Genomic DNA, 22,618 nt, shown 5'->3' on the forward strand with positions numbered 1-22,618 from the left:
AATAGATTTATTTACATTTTAAGTTGCCCAGGAAAGGCTGATGCATAACTTAGCATGCTTTGTGTTTCTAGTCTAAGCAGAATTTTAAGTATAAAAATTTAGTGCTTTATGTGATCACTGACATGTTTAAAAGAAAAATTTGCATGAAGAGTATACAGAAATCTGCTAGCTAACTTCCTTTATCCTCTGCCCTCTTGACAATTGCTCATGGCATGGGACTTGTTTGAAATACTTTTCAGCTTGTTTAAAATTTATCATGCCTCAATCCAAACACTGTGAACATCTGAGAGAAAGCACTTTGTAACTTTTAAGTGGACAGAGATCACATTTATGATAAAAGCGTATGTTGACCATGGGGAAGGAGTACAGAATAATCGAATGAAATGAAAATCCATGCCTCAGGAAAAGGCACATTTTTGCTACAAAACTAGAAACCAGGAAAAACATAGAAAAAAAAAACAAAGCTCATTTTAGACTCCATTCCATTTTGCTTTAAAAATTAATTTTATGTTTTTGTCAGCATATACCTGAAATGGCAGTTAAATTCTCAGATGTTTTTTTCTCCCTGCGCACAAAGTAGAGAAATGTCTGAAAGAGGCATAAACCATTTCCTTTCATCATTTTTTTAAAAAACCTTAATATTAGGTTTGTGTTACATTTCGATGTTGGCCAATTCTTTCTGATTACTTTTAAATTATAGAGTTTCCATAATAATGTTCAACTCAGCATTTTCTCCGTGGGGCAGCAACTTCACATTGGTACCATGACATACCACTATTAACATTCTAAGTTACAGCCCCTTGATCTTGTTAATACCCACACATTATTTTAGTTCAAATGAAATGCAAGGGTATTTAGTTTTTTCCAACGGAAACATTCCATGAACCTATGAAATGCAAATTCTGGGTCTTTCATCCATATTTGTTTGTAAGATGACACCTCGCATGGTCTAGTCAACTGAGCAATTACTTGCCTGTTGCATAAATGAACATAGGACAGGATATTCAAGATCTTGCGATTATCCTACAACAAAATGAAGGCAAAATGCAAGGGATGTGATTGATGAATGGATTCAAAATTAAAGTCCCAACTACACAACAGCAGATACATAGGGTGAGAAATAATCATTCTGTACACAAGAACTTGGCAGATTGTTTCTTAATGTAGGCACTGGTCAGCTGTGATATTGACTCAAAGTCCCATTTCCCTGTGCTTTTGTGGATAGGGTGAGGCAAATTATCCACAGGCCCTCTAAAGCCTGCTGTGGTTTCCTTTTAAAATTCCTTTGGAAATGTGAGATCAGAGCACAATTAGTCGACTTACTAATGTCGTCCCTGCGGTAGTGATCACTTAGTTCTTTTGTGCTTGTCACCTCTTCTACTTCAGGTTTCAATAATGAGTATACTTTTGCAAGAAGCAAAATGTTGCATTTCCATTTGTGCATGATTATGACAGATATTGAAAATGAATGGACATCCATAATATTTTTGCTAAGTAAATTTACTTTATTCTTAATATTCCTGCCATAGATTTGGGCTATCGACACGTCATAATTCTCTTAAGAAAAAGTTTATCTCGGCCGGGCGCGGTGGCTCAAGCCTGTAATCCCAGCACTTTGGGAGGCCGAGACGGGCGGATCACGAGGTCAGGAGATCGAGACCATCCTGGCTAACACGGTGAAACCCCGTCTCTACTAAAAAATACAAAAAACTAGCTGGGCGATTTGGCGGGCGCCTGTAGTCCCAGCTACTCGGGAGGCTGAGGCAGGAGAATGGCCTAAACCTAGGAGGCGGAGCTTGCAGTGAGCTGAGATCCGGCCATTGCACTCCAGCCTGGGCGGCAGAGCGAGACTCCGTCTCAAAAAAAAAAAAAAAAAAAAGAAAAAGTTTATCTCATTCAGAAATTCATCAGTGAATTTTGTGCCCTAAATTGACATTCAGTTTTTATACAGTAATGGTAAAAATTGAGTCTTAGTACACTGAACCTCAGCACCAATCTTTCCCACTCCAAGTTTGTCCCATAACAAGAGAAGATGAACAGCATAGTTGGTGAACTCACAGGTCTGCAGGCTCCCATTTTCTGTTCTTAGAGTTAGAAAATCTCTTCTTTCTTTTTTTTTGAGACAGAGTCTCACTCTGTAGCCCAGGCTGGAGTGCAATGGCACAATCTCAGCTCACTGCAACCCCTGCCTCCCAGGTTCAAGCAGTTCTCTGCCTCAGCCTCCTGAGTTGCTGGGATGACAGGTGCCCACCACCATGCCCAGCTAATTCTTGTATCTTTAGTAGAGACAGAGTGTCACCGTCTTGGCCAGGCTGGTCTTGAACTCCTGACCTTGTGATCCACCCACCTCAGCCTCCCAAAGTGCTAGAATTAAGGTGTGATCCACTGCACCTGGCCTGAAAGTCTCTTCTTTTACACTTAAAGAAGGTGACCATTGAAATTTTATGTTTTTTCAGATTATTTATGAAGTACATTTCTTGTCTGCTTTACACTCTGACTAAAATACCTTTGGGTATCTCTTCAAAATGATATTACAGAAAATTTCTAATTATGCCTAAGGCCAGCAAGTGAGTAGAATATAAAACATAATAAGCATGGAAGTTTTAATGAACAAGGAATTACTCTCATGCCTTTTTACTTCTCATGCTTTCAGTCAATTATGCTGATAAATCACCTTGTTATAACTGGTCAAAGCTATATAAAATAATGTATTAAAAACATTCCATCCATGATTCTTATGTATCACTGAGGGAATTGAGAGTTAGTGGGAATGAATACCTAATATTATTATTTCATAGTTGAACCATTTTGTTAATATATCTCCTGCTAATGTCTTAGTCAAGAAGCACATTTCTACAATCTTCATTTAGCTTTTTTATTAATTAATCAAATACTAGCTAGGGAGCAAATTAACATAGCTATGAAGTAAGCATCATTTTCAGGACTCATTAGTATATTGAAATCTAGATAATTTTTTAAAATATGGTGAGCCCAGAAATTACTTAGCTAAAAAATAGAAGTTTGAAGACAGAAACAGAAAACAGAACAGTTAAAATGCCTCAAAAAGATCCCTTTCCCTCATTTATTCCCACAAGTACAAAATCTAAAGTTTATCCTTCAAAACTTAGCCCAGACACCATCTGAGGGAAGCCTTTTCTGACCTCCCCATCTGGAAAGGGATCCTCCCTTAGCCCGATCTCTGGAGATTTGAATGCTTTCTAGCTTTAATTATGTTGGAACTTAATTATGATATAACGGTACTTGTAGTTCAAAACTTACTGAAGTTAATTACACTTAATATGAAAGTTAGTTATTTGTGTGTTACATTATCCCTACTAATGTGTAAACACCTTTAGGTAAGAAGGCATATATATTCTTATTCATATTCTACACCACACATAGCAAAGTACATGGGAAAGAGAAGATAATAAATATTTATTTAGCCAATGAATGCATATTCTAGGCTCCCTTTTTGTTTGTTTGTTTGTTTTTGAGATGCAGTTTTGCTCTTGTTGCCCAGGCTAGAGTGCAATGGCGTGATCTTGGCTCACTGCAACCTCTGCCTCCTGGGTTCAAGTGATTCTCCTGTCTCAGTCTCCTGAGCAACTGGGATTACAGGTGCATGCCACCATGCCCGGCTAATTTTTATATTTTTAGTAGAGACAGGGTTTCATCATATTGGTCAGGCTGGTGTTGAACTCCTGACCTCAGGTGATCTACCCGCCTTGGCCTCCCAAAGTGCTGAGATTACAGGCATGAGCCACTGTGCCTGGCCAGCTCTATCATTTAATGGTAAAATTTGATACCTCAGATGTCCATGTGAGTTGACATACCTTCTCAATTCTCTCTCGAAATTTGTCAGTCCCTGCCCCTAGCCCCGAGATTTTTCTAAGAAACTCTCAGATCTATAATTAGGGAAATTTACTAAAACACACAAACAAACAAACAAAAAAATGCTGCTACTATTAATAATAGCTGAAGTCACAAGGTGTTTACTGTGTGTTCACAGACACTTTTAACTACTTTGTGTATATTAACTCATTTAATCTTTCTAACAACAGATGAAGAATCCTGTTATACAAATGAAAAAAAAAAAAAACTGTGCCATAGAGAGATTAAATAATTTTTAAGATTAGAAAGATACGTGTGAGGGAAGCAGGACTGAAAACCAGGCAGTTTGGCTTCAGAGGCTGTTGGCCTCTTTATTTTGTTCTAGGCATAGTGAAGAATCTGTGGACACTTAACCCTGGGCAGTGCAGGACTCCAGAAATTTCCCACTGAAGAAGCTACTTACGCTGGCTGGTTATATATGCTGTGAATATAGATTCTACTAGAGTTTGCTATTTTCAGATATAATAATTCTGCACTTCAACTGTTTGGCTGTCAGATCCTCATCTAGAATTATGGTTAGAAAATACCATTGTTCTAGGTGCTTTACTATGTAGATGCTTAATTAGACTTTTCATTTTACTTAATGTTCCTAACAACCTTGTAAGGCCGAGACAGTTCTCTCCATTTTCCAGGGGCATGAAAGGCTCACAAAGGTTAAATAACACCCCCCACTTTAGGTTGTGTTGTTTTCCTCATCACAGCTTACTCTCTTGGCTGGAAAATCAAGCTCAGACCAAACCATTCATTTTCTAGACCAAATAATGATGCTACTTCAATATTTTCAAAAACCTCTGGGTTAATTTTTAATGTGCATAAAAAGCTGTAAACCCTTTTGAAATTTCACTGGCTTAAAAAATAGAAGCTAAAAAAATTGAAGAGATTCATTAATCACTAGTTTTATTCCTATGTCAATATAGAATTAGAACTAAGAAACGAGTAAAAGTTTATTTTTCCCAGTTGCTTGTGTTTCCTTCAAAATTGGTGAGGTTATCTTTAAAATAGCACTATAATTTTCTTTACAGCTAGAAAATTATCTGTGGAATACAGATCTTGTTGGCAGCAAGGGATAAGTACATTATTTGTAAGAACATGAGCCAGAAAACAAACAGATCCTGTTGGCACCATTGTGTCTGGTGCCCAGATAAGAGGCAGGGCTCTGTTACATAGGTTATGCGAGTTGCCCCAACTTGTGTGGATATTGGCATTTCTTTGAGGGAGGCAGCCAAAACCTATGGTGGTTTTGTTGGTATTAAAAGATTAATAAATTGGTCATGGTTTATAGTAACAGAAATCCATGAGGAACAAAACTAAATCAGTTTCACTATTATGATAGCCTCCAATGCCCAACTGGCTCTGAAATAACCATTCCATTATTTAAAACAACATCATAAAAGTGCATTAATTCTTGCTCCAATAAAAGTTGATGTTGGGCTAATGGGAACTCATTAATGATCCTATTAACAACTAATGTAAATGTGCAATTTCGGTCCAAGTCACTGATTGGATCAGAGGCTCCTTTCTCCCAATAATATCTGGAACAAGGAATGTTCAATTTTAATGACCCTCATTCAGAATTTATATAAATATATATATATGTGTGTGCATGTGCACAAACACACAGACACACACACATATAAATTCAGAATATATATATATATTCTGAATGAGGGCAGTTAAATCTGAACATAATATATTTTATATACATATATTTATATATATATGTATATATGTTGCCTTAAAGGCATCTGGCAGCAAATCTCCCAACTTTATGTCATTTTCACAATTAAAACTAAAAAAGAATTTGTCAGTGTTTAACACTCTCTAAACAAATGCTTCTCAATCTCCCCAATCATTTGTCTTTCAATCTCTTATTCTATTCTTGCTGTCATCTTCCCTCCACTCCAGCCCCAACTTCCTCGTAGTGACATTAACCAGAAAAGTTATGGAATTTCTAGACTAGTGGCCTCTTGACATTTTTGACATGGACTCCTCTGCAAGCATGTGTATGTTACTTACTTATAAACAATAACACATACACTTTTATATTAATATTTATGTTAAAGAACATACATAAAATTAAATGGTAAATTAAAATAAACATGAATGGATATTCTAACATTTTCCTTTTCTACACTCATCCTTGTCCACTCCTCTCTGGATACAACTAAGTATCTTCAAAATAACATTTACTACTCATAGTTTGCTATTGACTAATTAGTTATGATTGATGAGTTCTTTTGAGGCACAGCATAATAATGATCTCAGTCTTGAAGGTCTCCTCAGAGATCCAGATTTTATGTGATTCCCTTGTCCCTCTTCTTCCCTTATGTCCTGATTTAGCACGGAACGAGCAGGCAGAACAGAGAGGGGATATGCGGCCAGTGGTGGTGGTTGTATGACTTAAGTTCTGCATCTTTATAATTTGGGTTCCTGACACTTGGCATTATCCTCTGAAAATAAATATCTTACTACAACAAAGGCATTCATTATTTCTAGCATTTATGAACAGGTTCTAAGCGCTGTGGACACAAGGTTGAATAATTGCGCTCAGTGAGCTACATTTTAGTTAGCAATGGTGGAATCAATTGGATTCCAATGAATTTGTTTGTTATACATTATACATAGGATTTTAATAAGATGATATACCTCATGTCAGTAATATGTCTTCTGTGGGTATAGAGAGAATTGAGCAACTAACTTGACTGAGAAAACTGGGGAAAGGGAACACCCCCTAAAAGTCAATCACTTGAGGATCTTGAAATATGAGCTTATGTGAGGGTTCCACTTCTAGCCTGTTGGAGATAAAGTCATAAGGCTGACTGTGGTCATCAGAGTACCTGATGTAAAAAAATAGCAATGATTTAGCTCCGTCAGCTCTATAATCCCTGGAGTCAAGTTCATGTTCCTTGTCTCTCTGTAAAGCTCCTGCTTGTGATAACCACATCATCCTGTTGAAATTGAATCTGATTCCAGCCTGCTACGTACGTATTTGTTTTTTGTCAAAGACTTTATTTTTTTCTTTACAAATGACCAGTGCTACTTTTGGTATCCTATTTTAGCCTGTCCTTTTTTTGTATCACTTACTCTCTCTGTCTTTCTCTCTCTCTCTCTATTTTCTCTCTCCCTCCACCTCTCTCACTACTCTCCCCTCTCTTCACTGCCAGCCTTATATGTCAGCCAAACAGAAGCCCTACATGGCATCTCCAGTGGGATTTCAGTGACTAGATGCTTTGCAATGGAATAAACTTTGCTACCTGGCTCATGGTGATGGACCAAGCACATAGAATAGCACCTGGGATACTGAAAATGCTCAATGTTTATTATGGATTGATTTTAACAGACGCTATACCTAGTGTTTTCCTTTATCTTACAATTAAATGTTTTTGCATTTTGAGTTGGTTTTAGACTTATATTTATTTGTCATGAGATAATATATTTGAGCCCCAAATATCTGCAAATACATTTTTGGCTTTCTGGTTATTTATAAGGCAAAAACCAGTTTAAATGGCATGAAATTATTTGATAGTTTTCAGTGGCCCAATGAAGCACAAAACAAATTATTTACAAAGTTATTAGCTTTACGCGGGACACAAAACTCACTAAGAGTATGTTGGATAAGAACTGTCACAGGAACTTGTTATGAATTTACACACCAACTAACCACTTGGAAATAAGCTTTTACTGCCAGCTCCAATCTTTAACCTAGGGAAACAAGTGTCAAAACAAGGGGATTTAGAAAGCGCAATCTGCTCAACAGGCCTGTGTCATTAAAACCAGTGCAAGCTTGGTGTAAAATAATACTGTTATTATGAATTTATCTGCAGAGCTATATATACCTACCCTGCTTTACATTCCTTCCCTCCTTGTCGGCTCATACTAAGCTTATTCACAAGCTAATTCCTTCATTTCCTTGCTTTCATTCCACATATCTTGCTACATTAGCCCGAAGCCTTGGCTTAACTATATTTTAGGTTTTCATTTCTTGTTTTAATCTTTATTTTTTGAATTAAAAAATTTTCAGTTGATACATAAACATTGTTTATAAACTTATGGGGCATATAGATGATGTTGTGATACATACAATGTTTAGTGATCATGCAATGTTTACTAATTAGCAGAGCCATCATTCCAAATATTGATCATGTCTGAGAACATATGTGCTGAGAACGTTCAATATCCTTCTTCTAGCTATTTGAAACTATGTATTATTGCTACATTGTAAAGAGGTATAGAACAGTAGAACTTATTTTTTTAGAATAGTTCCTTTCCTTTTATATTGTCCCAGCCAGCCTCCTACTTTGGTTCATTCTGTTTTCTGCACAATTTACTATCTTCTTTATGTCACCCATTGGTCAATGTTATCCTCCCCTTGTTACAAGTCTCCCCCATCGGCATTTAGGGGATAGAAAGAAAAGAGAAGGTCATTTCTGGTATGGGTGTCCTTTTACCAAATGTTTGCATATTTTAAATATAGAATAAGGAGAAAATACTTGATTTTTGTGAGTCATAGACAATGTATTATATTTTCCAGGGATTTAAATACAGTATGTATAATATAATGTTTTATTCCTGGACAGTTTTTCTGTAAGAAATGATATAGCATTTGATAAACATCACTTAATATAGCAAATAGTTTCATAATGAGGAAAGGTATTCTGTTGTGTGAAATTAAAGCACCTAGTATTTATACAGAATACCATGGAGCATATATGCAGCTTGGTTATTTCTTTCGCAACATGTCATGATATATTGGAATATATTTATGTTAGAGCATTATTCCTCAATATTTATGAGTTATCTCTCAATATAAATTGTCCCATACTTCTTTGATAATAGAACTTTTAGCAAACATATGCTTGTCCAGAATGTAGATTCCAATGGTCAGTTCCCTTATTGCTAGGTGTGCCCATGAAACTAAATTCTAGCCCATGAAATTGCAGTGAAGCCGATGACCTGGGCACTGCCTGTACACAGGGGTGTGATCACCCCTGTACCCTTTTGCCTTCCCACTGACTTGAATATAGATGAGGACTCAAGATAGCAGAGAGGGTAGATAAAAGGGGTGTGGATTCTCAAGGCATAGAGCCTATATATTAGTTCAGAACTTCTTATCCCTATTTTATGTGTGTGAGAGAAATATGTCATTTGAACCACTATTATGTTTTCTGAGATAGCAGACTTCATTAATACTGAGATATAGGCCAGGCACAGTGGCTCACACCTGTAATCCCAGCACTTTGAGACGCTGAGGTAGGTGGATCACCTGAGGTCAGGAGTTTGAGACCATCCTGGCCAACATGGTGAAACCCCATCTCTTCTAAAAATATAAAAACTAGCTGATGTGGGGGTGCACACCTGTAATCCCAGCTACTAAGGAGGCTGAGGCAGGAGAATTGTTTGAAGCTAGGAGGTGGAGATTGCAGTGGGTGGAGATCACACCACTGTACTCCAGCCTGGGTGAGGAAGCAAGACTCCATCTCCAAGATAAACTAAGACCCTAGCATTCATTTAATTTGTTGTTGGAATATGAGGTTTCTGTTGGAATGTAGAATTAGATGTCTTCTTATAGTTCACATTATCTTTGCATCTTTATTGGAGTTTATTGTGCTTTGTAATATGGATTATTTCTTATGTGAGCAAATAAACATATGTGCAGACATTTATATAATTATTATGGTTGTTCAAAAAATTCAAAACTGTTTAAGTAGTCTTTACAGAAGACTGAATTCTGGACTCTCTCTAATTAGTAAACCACTTCTTTAAGAAAAAATGTCTAACCTCAAGTCTTTCCCTAAATGTTTTCCATCTTCACATCTCGTCTGGTTTAAAGAGACCACTTCTTAGACTGTCTCCCTCCTCCAGACTACTTTGGAATTTGTCTCAGAATTGCTTTTAACCAGCCGCCTCACCCCAGAGACCAGCCAGGCCCTGTGAGTGCTGGTCATATGTCACCCAACATTATGGCACATTCTCTAACATTTGCTCACAATTCATTTGGTCTTCCTTTGATATCAGTGGCTTCAATTTCATTATATAATTCATCCTATTTAGAGGAATTATTGGCTTAAAAGGTCAATATTTGTAATCCCCTATATACTACATATATACTACAAATATAGGTCTATACTTGTAGTACATATACTACAAATGTAATCCCCTCCAACTGAGACTCCTAATAAATATATGTGTGACTAAACTCTGATAGTCAGAAACATCATCAGAAACTAAGTAAAACTAAGCTTTGCAAAATGATGAATGCCTGCCAAGATTTGTGGGTTTCAAGAAATGATAATTTATATCAAAAGCACAATGATATCTCTAGAGCACTATTTCAATACATTTTGAAGATCACCCTTATAAGCTCTTTTATTTTTTTTCTTCAAGTCTTAGAACCTTGATGTTATCTTGACAAAAGAAATCGATGTGCACAAATTTATTGAAGGATTTGATTCACTCACAAGATTTTCAGATAATGAGCTGATTACGATGCCATAACTAAAATGATATTAGCCTTTATTCGATTTCACTTTTCCAAGTTCTTATCTTACAGGTATTACTATGGCTGACAGTTTTAAATATACAGACAATTAGCGGACTGTTTCTACCACTTGACCATTTGGCATCACATTCCCTACAGACATGAAAATGTGGCACACGTGTGCCTCCAAAACACTTATCTTTTCTAAACTAGTAGCACTAGTATTAGACATCAACTAGTTGATTAGAACTCTTGTCAATAGTGTGAAAAACTTTATAAATATTTGTTTATAGTTTATAAAAGCAGTAAGAATCATAATAATAATGCAGATAAAAGGTTGTTTTGTGCCATGCAGAAAATGCCTCAGTTTATACATTAAATATTATTTTTTTTGTGTTTCTGTTCAGTGTGTGCATTTCATACATAATTCTGTGATCTTTTATAATAATTATATGGGGTAAAAAATGAAAACCCCTCCCTCTGCTCTTTTAATTCCACTCATCCAATGTATTTGCTGTTAGCAATTTTGTGCCTGTTTAGCCAGGATTTCACATACTATTCAGTTATACAGAGAGGTTTATACTACTGTCTACATTCACATATATATACATATACAAATATATGTATATATATATACATTCACATATATATACACATACATGTATATCTATGTATATGTATATATGTGTGTGTATATATATACACACCCACATGCACACACACACATACACATTTTGACATTAAGGTTTGGCTATCTATACATATTAGTCTGCTACTGTTGTTTTTCAGATATACTATATCATGAACCTCTTTAAAAGTTAGTGTGCTTGGATCTCACTCCATCTTTTTAGTGGCAGCATAGTATTCCATACAAGATAAATAATAAACAAATTCTTAGACCATTTCTTTTCTTTCTTTTTTTTCTTTTTTTGAGACAGAGTCTTGCTCTGTCACCCAGGCTGGAGTGCAGTGGGGCTCACTGCAAGCTCCGCCTCCCAGGTTCACACCATTCTCCTGCCTCCGCCTCCTGAGTAGATGGTACTACAGGCACCTGCCACCACACCTGGCTAATATTTTGTATTTTTAGTAGAGACGGGATTTCACTGTGTTAGCCAGGATGGTCTCTATCTCCTGACCTCGTGATCCGCCCGCCTCTGCCTCCCAAAGTGCTGGGATTACAGGCGTGAGCCACCGCGCCTGGCCTAAACAAATTCTTTATTGATGCAAATGCAGACTGTTTCATTTTTCTTTCAGTAACTTGCAGTATGGTGATGAACACCTCTGTACATATCTTTCTATGAATATTCTCTATTGTTTCTTCTGGTAAATTTCTAAAAATGACGAATTGCGAATTCCACGGTATTTTAACACTCATCCAAGAATGCATAAAACAAAAATTCTTATACATTTTAGTTCTAAGGGCTTCTCCCATAACCGTAGTTTTCTAGGGTAAATTCCCAACCTAAAATTTTTCATTTAATCTGTTTATTAGAAGGCATCCTAAATGGGTTGTAGAGTTAAAGTAAATATTCCATCAGACAATGTCACAACACTTTAGCATGACAGAATGCTTAAAATAGAATATTTAAGTTCGAGCTTGTAAATGAGATATAATTATAACTCTCAAAAGGCAACCATGCTATAGTGACATGTCCAAGAGTAAATTCTTTCCAGCATTCTTAGTATCGATATAAATGTTCAAGTGGTGAGTATATGTTTCCGGAATGTTTAATGTTTCCATTGGCAGTTGGGCGGAGTTTGTTTTATTTTAGGGGAGCTATGCCATAGGTCAGTTAATACTGTCTAACGTGATTATAGCATCCCCTCAAATAGTTTTGATAGGCTATATGAAAGTTTTTGAAAAAGCAACCTAATCATTTTAATCATAACAACTTTATGGAGCATTAACATTTTCACAAAACTTATTAAGGAAGGGAGAGTCTGCCAGAAACACAAAATGCTCTGTTGGCATATAGCTTGTGGACACTGATTTTTGCTGTAAATTCTTTGACTTCATTTAAACTAACTCATGACACATTACTGAACTAGTTTGTTAGCAAAACCACAGTCTATGAAAACCAGATTTCTTCACTACAAAGAAAGTAGGAGATTTTTTTTTTCTCATGGTAGATAGCCCCAATTGAACAGAACAAAGAATATTAGTTTTGTGTTTAGGAGAATTGCAGTAATGGATGAATATCTCAAGAGAGGGGCAAGGATATATGTTTTAATCGGTGCATATCACTGTCAAAACTGTAAGCTTTCTTCAATGCCAATGGCCATATGGGGTTTATAGAAGAAGAAACTGTACTTGGACTTATATCAGGACTATAACTCACTACCGGTTTTGGAGAAATATGGGAAAATTCTATAGAAAAGACAGGTTTTGGTCAAGGGTTCACTTGCTAAACCATAATTCAGGTAGCACCATCTAAGCCCTTGCTTCTCTCACTTGGAAGCTTCACAGGGGAGGATGGCATTTTTAGAATTAGTCAAAGGAGCTGGAACATAAAACATAATTTCGGTTATTAGCCCTTTCTGGTCAACAGTTAAGTCACAGTTGTGTCAAGAAACAGAGACTGTGATGTATCTATTGATGGTGAGTGTGCCAGGGTATCACTTAAAATGGCATCAGCGCATTTTGGGGTTGGCAGTAGTTTTGCCTTTGTATATGTAAAGGGATTATTTTAAATATGTGATTTATACCACTTTTTTTTCTTATGAAAACATACTCTTTTTGAAGAGAAAAAGAAATATGCCCAAATAAATGCTATAACAGTACCATGACTTTCTTTATAAAAACAGAAAGCACTCTACAGAATGCCTTGAACTGTTTATGAGCTATCTGGTGGCTATTTAATTCCAACTAAAGAAAGGGATACCGATCCTGTTTTCAACACAACTCTGAAATAGATTATTCATAAACCATTATACATATTATTAGTGAAACGGATAGATTATTATTCTTTAATTTTTACATATTTTGATGGTTTGACCAAGTGGGTAGTCTTTGAATTATGCATCTGCATGACAGGGCAAAAGAACCATCTTCATATCTTTTTAATCCAAGCAAAATGATAACTGATGAATCCAAGGATATTTACAAAATTTCAAAAGCCAGAGAATCTGTGCATACGTCTTACCTTTCTCTTACGAAGTCTGACTTGGTTATCTGTGGATTCCTGGGTGGCCAGGGTCTCCTTTAAGTGTAAACACTGCATGCCATCTTCTGCCTTGACCTTTGGTGGACTTTTGTTTTGATGTTGTGAAAAACCACTCTTCTCCCAGCCATTTTCAGCTGACATTCCATTGAGACAGGAAGGAGGCTGCAGAAGGCAGCTTCCAGAATCTGTTTTTAATAATGGTAGTCCTCTGTTTGTACATGGAATATCCAAGAACTCATCTTGTACTACATTGCAGGTGCTTCTTTCATTTTCATCTTTAGGGAAGTCAGGTTTCCTTCGTTGCTGAGCAATTACAGCAGAATTAAGCAATTGTTTCTCAGGTGCAATATCTTTCACATTCAAAGTATCAACTACATTTACTTTGGGTGCATCTTTTATTTCACTTAAACCTATTTCATCGCAAAGCTCCAGGCTTTTATTTATAGAGTCAGTAACTTTTCTCTCCCCACTTTCTTTTACCAGTGCTATTTCAGTTTTACCAGCCATTCCCCAGGAGTTAAAAGGAACTTGGTTACTTTCTATGATGGGCAGTGCCTTTTCTAAGGAGCCTGCTCCTTCGATCATATGTTGCCCTGATGTTTTATGTCCGTGGGTATTCAAAACCTGTTTATCATCTGTAAGGCATAAATCAGAATTGGTATCCTCATCAGAAACATGCACTAGTGTTTCTGTGCTGGCTTCCAGGGAAAGAAACTGGTCTTCACCTTCATGGCTGTCATTTTCATCCACATCCTTTGACAGGTGACCCATTGGCCTCCCAGGAAAATCTCTCAGCTCTGATCCATGACAGCAGTCAGGTAGTGAAACACACTTTTCTTTGCGGTCCACATTTAGAGTTGCATCTTTTTCCATACTTGCCTGCAAGCTGTCAGCTACTAGTCCATGATGACATGCTGTGTTATAATCATCAGAATTAAAAGGCTGTCCCATCCAGTGGGTCACATGTTCTTCCCAGCTTCTCTTTCTGATAGCTACAGACATGTCATCATAGTTTAACAACAGACATAGAGATATATTCCATATGAGGGTAAAGGAGATGGAACTTGATGAAAGATTATTTCAAAATCACCAATCAAAGAAGGGAATGGGTTCTGTCATTTCGCCACCTATTAAAAATTAAAAAATATACATAGTCACAGATACATTTCTAAAGTCAAAATATATCTTAGAAAAGAGAAGACTTAATCTATGCTATCAAAATTAAGAGATTTTATAAAGCTTCTGTTTAGTAGCTTTAATAACATTATTTCTTTAAGAAGCAGCCTAATATTAGTAGGAAATTTTACATTGACTATTTCTGATAAAAATCATCAGCAACACTTTTAAAGGCAATTGGATGGGTCCATTAATGAATAAAGATATAAATACTGAACATTTAAAACTCCATTAAGAAAATATGTGAAATGCAATACTTAATAAAAATCACTGGAAGAAACATGTTGTTCTAGCTTGCATGCTTTCCTGATTTACTTTTGTGAACACAAGTTGTTAAATAAATCTATTCACTGTTTGGTTTGAATCACAGCAAAAGCCACCAGGGAACTGTTCATGCAAAACTTGAGTTATAGAGACAGCATGTGTAATATATTAGTGTGTGAAAGAGCTAACACCGAACCCAAACGACCTGTATGTAGTTACTCCAGGGAGTGACTAAGAAACATGGAATAATCCAGTTTATCACATATTAACACACAATGCATTAATTAGAAAGCATAACACATACCATTTACAGTGCCTTAGGACAGATCCATCTATACATGCCTCCTATTACTGCTACTACTAGCTTGCAAGCTGGTATTGTTGAAGGTTAAGATAAATTAAATAATTTACTAAAGTTATACATGTAGGAAGTGAGCCTAGCTTCAAACTGGGTCCTGCTTCTAAGGCCCAGACTGAGATAGTAAACAAACTTCATTGTCTTCATGGAATTATGAGATTCTACCTTCATCCCTTCTTCCCACATAACTTTAGTATGTGTAAACTCTAAATATTTTATGTGAGAATTCAAGTGAACATAAAGGAAGATATGACTATAAGACAATTGGGACTATTCTTCAGAAACTTCAGTCTCATTCTGTTTGGCTTATAAGAAGTTTAGTTTGCATATTTCTGTTAGAATTTGGCCATAAAATTTAAGTAAACAAGAAAATCATGCATAAGACAAGCTCAGAATACAAACACATACCAGGTATCCAACATTTTGCTTTGAATTCTTCAAACCCTTAGTTAAAGGAAAGAAATAGTACCAGCGTAAACTCAACCTTATAAAAATGACTAACCCAAATTTTGCCCCACAATGAAACTGTATGTTGGACTGTAAAAGAAAAATCACAGAGCAGACACTTTTAGTTTTTATTCCACAGAAGAACTGTCAGTACACAACATGGGTTGAGTTATTGATTTATGCTATAGACAAGATTAACTGCTGTGCTGATTTTGGATCTCTTTATTCTATTTTAAAGGGCCTTGACTCCCCAACAAAAATTTCGAGCTATTCTGACTAAACACATGCCTGAGAGGTAAATATTTCCACCCTGTAAAAACTGGTGAAATTGACATGTGCTAGAATTTTAGTATCCCAGCCTGACCAAGTATCTTTTTGGATACTATTTGGTTCCCTCAAAGGTCTGTGGCCATCTTGAAAAGTGGTCAGCCTTCACATTTTCCATGTTGACGTTCACTCTGCACTCAAAAGAAAATATAAAGTCTCTGAATTCCATGCATAAGTCATTATAACGTGGGAGGCTACGGAAAGTGGAAAGAACGCATAGATGTAAGCCAGAAAATTTCTGCTTTCATGGGCACATTTGGGATGTCATAGGGTTTTAGATGCTTTTCTCTCTTTATTTTTATCCAGTGTAGAAAGAGCAGGCTCACTTAAGAAATGCCAAGTGGTATTACGATGTCACTCCTAAGCCACATTTTTATTTTAAGTTGAGCCTGAATTCTTGTTTCATTTCTTTTACTAAGCAGAAAGATAGTTTTATTAACTTTTTAGGAAAGAGAATTAAACAAAAATTTTGCCTTTAAGACTTGACAATAATATTCATTAATTTCTGTCACTCAACCTTGACACGTAAGTATTTCTATCAAATCAAAGGAAGATAGTTCAACAAGTTCTGAGACAATCTAACTGCAAAGAGAGATTATAAATAAGATAAATCCAATAAAGTATTAACTATTCTTGTCTTCATTTCTAATCTAGGTGCTTTGAACATTTCCAAATCATTTCTGTAAGTGTACACTTCTATTTTTAAGATATACAATTTCTCAGTTATCATAACCATCATTATTACATTTGGCCTCCTCATTCATTCCATATCATGTGGGTTGATAGTTTTTTTAAAAAATGAATGTCTGCAAGCTCTTCTATCTACAGTTTCTATTTAAATTTTGATTTATAAGATTTATAGTTAAATCTGCCTCTATGATTTAAAGACAAAACAGATTATTAATAAATAGTAGCATTAGATTATTGTCAATCATATCTGAGTTTATAGGTCTTATTTCCTAAATCATCTGAATTGATTATAATCTATCCCGTAAGAGAGAGAATCTTTGTAAAAGACTGACTTCCCCTATGAGCCTCCTCACTGGGCTGCCTTATTTAAAATTACATTTCAAAAAACTGACTACTTATTTTTCAGATTTCTATTACATTTCTTTTGTAATCCTATTCATGCAGTTTCATTCAGAATGAGCTCAGTTGCTAAGGATTTGGATAGAGGATCTGGAAAACTGTAGGTCATTTCAGGATGTTGGTTTTATGAAGTGAATTTCCATGGGGATTTTTCACTTCTTAAATTCATGTGTTCAAGCACCGTGACATGAACATTACAAGAGGCTGTATGTACTTCTAATGATGCAGTGATTCTGGAAAATACTTGTGAAATTTCCAAATTTGAGATATTAGTGTATGATTTTGAATTCGTTGTTTGCATTAATTTTGTAACACTTACCAAGCCTTAACGTAAGAATTTTATGGCATACAATATACACATTAAAATTAAACAAAATTACTGGGCACGATGGCTCACACCTATAATCCCAGCACTTTGGGATCACTTGAGCCAGGAGTTTCAGACCAGCCTGGGTAACACAGGGAGATGATGTTTCTACAAAAAATGCAAACATTAGCCAGGAGTGGTAGCATGCACCTTTAGACCCAGCAACTTGGGAGGCTGAGGTGGGAGGATTGCTTGAGCCCAGGAGGTCAAGGCTGCGGTAAGCCGTGATCGCACCACTGCACTCTTGCCTGGGTGGTAGAGCAAAAAAAAAAAAAAAAAAAAGAAATAATAATAATAATAATAATTAATAATAATCAATTAAGCAAATTAAATGCTACCCTATTTAACAATTGGAGACATTCTAGTTTGAGAATCACTGATCTATATTTGATATCAAACGATCATGCTCTATTTTGCACTTGTCTCTGAAATAGAAGACCAGCTTATAATTTGCCCTGCCAATTGTTCTTAGAAAAGAAGAGCTTGATAATAATTACTACTGCTGATTCTATAGCCTGAGAGAGCAAGGTGCAGATGAAGTACCACTGGCTGATATCAAGTGTGCAGTCTGCAGAACTAACAGTAGTTAGATCATAATCACTATTCATCAAGCGTTTATTTAGTACCCAGTGAGTGGCAGAAACTTGGCTAAACATTAGGAATATAAACCTAAATTATATATTCTACCTTTGCTACTAAAGCTTACAATTTTGTGGGAGAAACTCTTGTAGACAAGGATAATAGTTCTAAAGTTAAAGTTCTATCATGGCCACAATAGCATTGGTAGGGGTATGAATACCAAGTAGAGGCTCATTAATTTCCTTTCCCTCCCTTCCCTTCTCATTACCCTTTCCTTTCCTTCCCTCCTCCTTCTCTCCCTTCCCCTCCTTTCCTTTTTTTTCCCCTCCCTCCCTCCCTTCCTTCCTTTCTTTGTGGCTAAGGGGATGGTGGATATGTCAGCTAGGGCTTCACGGAGGCGAACATGTCTGAATGAGATCCTCTGTGGTAAATTTTCTGCCTCCAGAACGTTCAAGTCAAATGGTATTTGAGGTACAGTTTCCTACTGGATGGAAGAAAACTTCCTTTCTTTCTGGCTTCAGATTTCTACTATTCTAGAATTACCTCTTTGGAAAAGATAGCAGAGGAAACAATAAACTCCAGAGAATTGCTTGCAACTTGAAAACGCACTAGTTACCTTGGAGGGGAACATGTATCAGAAGCATTTCAGAGAACAGTTTTTTTTTTTTTGTTTGTTTGTGTGTTTGTTTTTTTAGACGGGGTTTCACTCTTGTTGCCCAGGCTGGAGTGTGATGGCGCAATCTAGGCTCACTGCAACCTCCATCTCCTGGGTTCAAACGATTCTCCTGCCTCAGCCTCCCGAGTAGCTGGGATTCCAGGCATGTGCCACCACGCCAGGCTAATTTTTTTTTTTTTTTACTAGAGACAGGTTTCTCCATGTTGGTCAGGCTGGTCTCAATCTCCCGACCTCAGGTGATCCGCCTGCCTCGGCCTTCCAAAGTGCTGGGATTACAGGCGTGAGTCACCACGCCCGGCCCTCAGAGAACATTAAGAGAAGAAATTTTTCGAAGAAAACAGTTTTAGCGTGTGTCCCAGAACAAATGATTCAAGTCTTCAGATTGAAGAGAACTCATGAGGATGCAATGGTACCAGAAAGAAAAATTGACCACATAAGAAATATCGTTGTGAATTTTCAGAATTTATGAGACAAGCAAATGGTTCTATATGTAATCAGAGAAAGAGAAAAAGAGATTATGCATTAGGAGTTGGGAATCAATGGTATCAGGTTTCTCAAAAGTAACAGTACAGAGAAGATGACAGGCAAATATGACTTCAAAATTTGCATGAGAAGTTATGTCGGCCTTAAAATTATATGATAAGTCTTAGTTTTGTTTTTAACCTCTTCTCAAAAGCTACTGAAGAGATAGCTACCCCCAAATTAAAAAATAAACACAGCAGGAAAGACATGGCAAAGGGAAACCAAGAATTCAGCACAAGTGAGGATGGAACAGAATTTTCAGGATAAAAGTTGTGTACCAAGTCCATGGGTCAATCATTTCACATAAATCCTAAAGTTCTCTCTGGGAGATGTCTCTAAAGAAAGGGAAATAATAAATTATATATGACATACTGAGAGGAATTTTATAACGTCAAGCAATTTGGGTGGAAGAATTATTAATAGTTATTGAGAACATTAGGGATATCAATTATCAACCCCAGGAAAAAACAGTTTTACAAGAAGGAAAATATAATTATAGCACACTCCATAAGCTGTGGCTAATTTTTTTTTCATGTAGTCAAAATAATGCAAATAGTAAACATTAAATTAACCAAAACATTTGAAGCAATGATTTTCAGTGCATAGGATTCTGTGAGGAGTGAGGTTAGGGAGAGCAGGGAAAATAATTTAAGGGAAATAGTCACTTTCTGTAGCAGGAAGTTAAGAGATAATGTCTAAAATAGAAAAAAAATCATAGTACAATCATATTGTTTAGAAATGCAGAGTTAAATATCAGAAGACATAGCTAAAAATAATTTAAAGTATTATGATTTTGTGTGCCATTTGCTAAGAAAGTTTTATCTCTGGATTTCAGAATTCATGCTAAAAATAATTTAAATTTTAAAATGTTCTACAGCAGTAATTTAAGATTGAGTTGATGCATAAACATGACTGCAGTTCTTCTACGATATGTCCGGTGGGACCAAACTATTTCTTTTGCCCCTTCCCACTCCCCACACCATCCCCTCGCAATTACACAAACACCAGTCTCATGTATATAGCAAAGTAAAGGTGCCAGTTTGAATATTTATGGCACCAATATCAGCGCAATTTCTATGAGATTCTTAGGTCAGTTCCTTCAGAGTGTCCTTTCCTTCCCCAACTCTCCTGGGGAATTCCTGAAATTTGGAACAGGTATTCTTAGGAATTGTCTAAGCCATCGTTTTCCTAAAATGTTATCTGAATAGAAGTTTAAGATACATAAAATAACATGTAAATAGCATTACATTAGCAAATGCACATAAATGGGAAATTCTCACTCAAATTCCCACTTTTCCTGAATACCTCACTCAGAGTACTGGGAAAGATAGCAACTTTTGTATTCATCCCATCAAATGCAGGTATCTTGTTTTGTCCTTTGAGAATACGTGTGATATATATAAATGTGTGTGTGTATATCACACATACACATATATACACATATGTATACACATACATGCACACATAAATATGTATATGTAAACACATATATATACACATATAAATGAACACGCTATTGACTTCTGGGTTGTGAGTATGTGTGTGTATACTTATATATATCAATATAAATAAGTGAAGGCATGATTGACTCTAGGATATTCTATTAAATATCCTGAATATTTAATGGAAGGGAAAATAAAGACATAACGGTACTGCCACTTTACTTTTCTTTTTTACTTTTTCCTTAGATAGCTAGAATTACTTCTAGTTTCCCTTAGAGTTTTTCATCCTGATTAGCCATCCCCTGTTAAATTTCTAGGTCATGTTCTCGGCCACCTACTGCTTTATACACATACACACATGGACACACACATACAGACACATACACACATATGTATATATATATACACACATATATACACACAGACATATACACACAAATATATATGTGTACGTATGTATGTATATAAATATACACACACACATACAAAAACAGTTTTCACATAGCATGTGCTTAGTCACTGTGGGAAGAAAGAGAAGATGTAAGGAAAATAATGTCATGTTAATTAAACGTAACTTATACTTTCTAAAATGCTCTCCTGGCACATGAACCAAGAAGAAGGCACCTCTACATTTGGTGCATTTTGTTGCTATGTGGTGAGGGTCACTTTGGTAAGATGCATACTTTGGAAACCTGAACATCCTCTAATGATATGAAATCTTACTGCATCTTAGCCTACTCTTGGGAGTCACACTTGTACATCGTATGTGCCCCTAAAACACTTACTGAATTGAATTAGGCAACTAGAAAAAACAATCAACTGGCCGGGCGCGCGGTGGCTCAAGCCTGTAATCCCAGCACTTTGGGAGGCGAGACGGGCGGATCACGAGGTCAGGAGATCGAGACCATCCTGGCTAACATGGTGAAACCCCATCTCTACTAAAAAAAACTACAAAAAACTAGCCGGGCGAGGTGGCGGCGCCTGTAGTCCCAGCTACCCGGGAGGCTGAGGTAGGAGAATGGCGTGAACCTGGGAGGCGGAGCTTGCAGTGAGCTGAGATCCAGCCACAGCACTCCAGCCTGGGTGGCAGAGCGAGACTCCCTCTCAAAAACAAAACAAAACAAAACAAAACAAAACAAAACAAAACAACAACAACAACAACAACAACAACAAAAAACAATCAACAACCTGGAAACAGACATGATCACAGGATCACAACTTAACGTAGTTCTTCAACTCGAAGTAAATCTTCATTGCAAAGAGCATTTGTGGAAGCTAAAATGAAACGCATTTCCTGTTTTTTTTTGTTGTTTTTTTTTTTATTTTTTGAGACGGAGTCTCGCTGTGTCGCCCAGGCTGGAGTGCAGTGGCGTGAGGCAGGAGAATGAAATGCATTTTCTTAATGATAATGTCAAGAAACAAATTACCGCGCAAACTACATTGTGTACATTTGGGCACCTTCCCACTGCCACACAGCTCAATGATCAATGAAGAAGGATCCTCTTTATTGCCAAACTGAACTGACATATGCTTAGGAGCAGCAAGAAAGCCCAGGGTAGATATTATGTTTCTTAATTCCTTTATGTAAATACACAAACAAATAGCAAAAACCTTAAGATCACATTTTTAAAAAGCATTTCTCTGAGTCTAGTCCAGACAGTCAACTTTCATTAAAAAACAAGTCGTGTTTTTCCTTTGAAATATTCATGTTATCTAATCTAAATTAGTCAACACTAGAATTAGACTGTGGGTGGATAAACCTATAATAACATGATGAAGAATTTACCTCCATATGATTTCATGCAGATTGCCTTTCTTTAGTAGCAATATGTGTCTTA

General features: G+C 36.4%; 1 protein-coding gene across 3 annotated transcripts in view; it reads right to left on the reverse strand.

Annotated features, from left to right (window-relative positions):
• The window catches only part of DLC1 (DLC1 Rho GTPase activating protein), a 521,314-nt gene that overhangs the window by 400,052 nt on the left and 98,644 nt on the right, over nt 1-22,618 (reverse strand). For all 3 annotated transcript variants that reach the window (XM_023219153.3, XM_023219149.3, XM_023219146.3), the window contains exon 2: nt 13,513-14,660. Coding sequence is in view for 2 of the 3 variants with exons in the window: in XM_023219149.3 (XP_023074917.2) it covers nt 13,513-14,535 (1,023 nt within the window). In the remaining variant the exon portion in view is untranslated. The remainder of the gene's footprint in view (nt 1-13,512; nt 14,661-22,618) is intronic.

The sequence above is a fragment of the Piliocolobus tephrosceles genome, chromosome 7, assembly GCF_002776525.5.
Source record: "Piliocolobus tephrosceles isolate RC106 chromosome 7, ASM277652v3, whole genome shotgun sequence".
Classification (NCBI taxonomy): Eukaryota; Metazoa; Chordata; class Mammalia; order Primates; family Cercopithecidae; genus Piliocolobus; species Piliocolobus tephrosceles.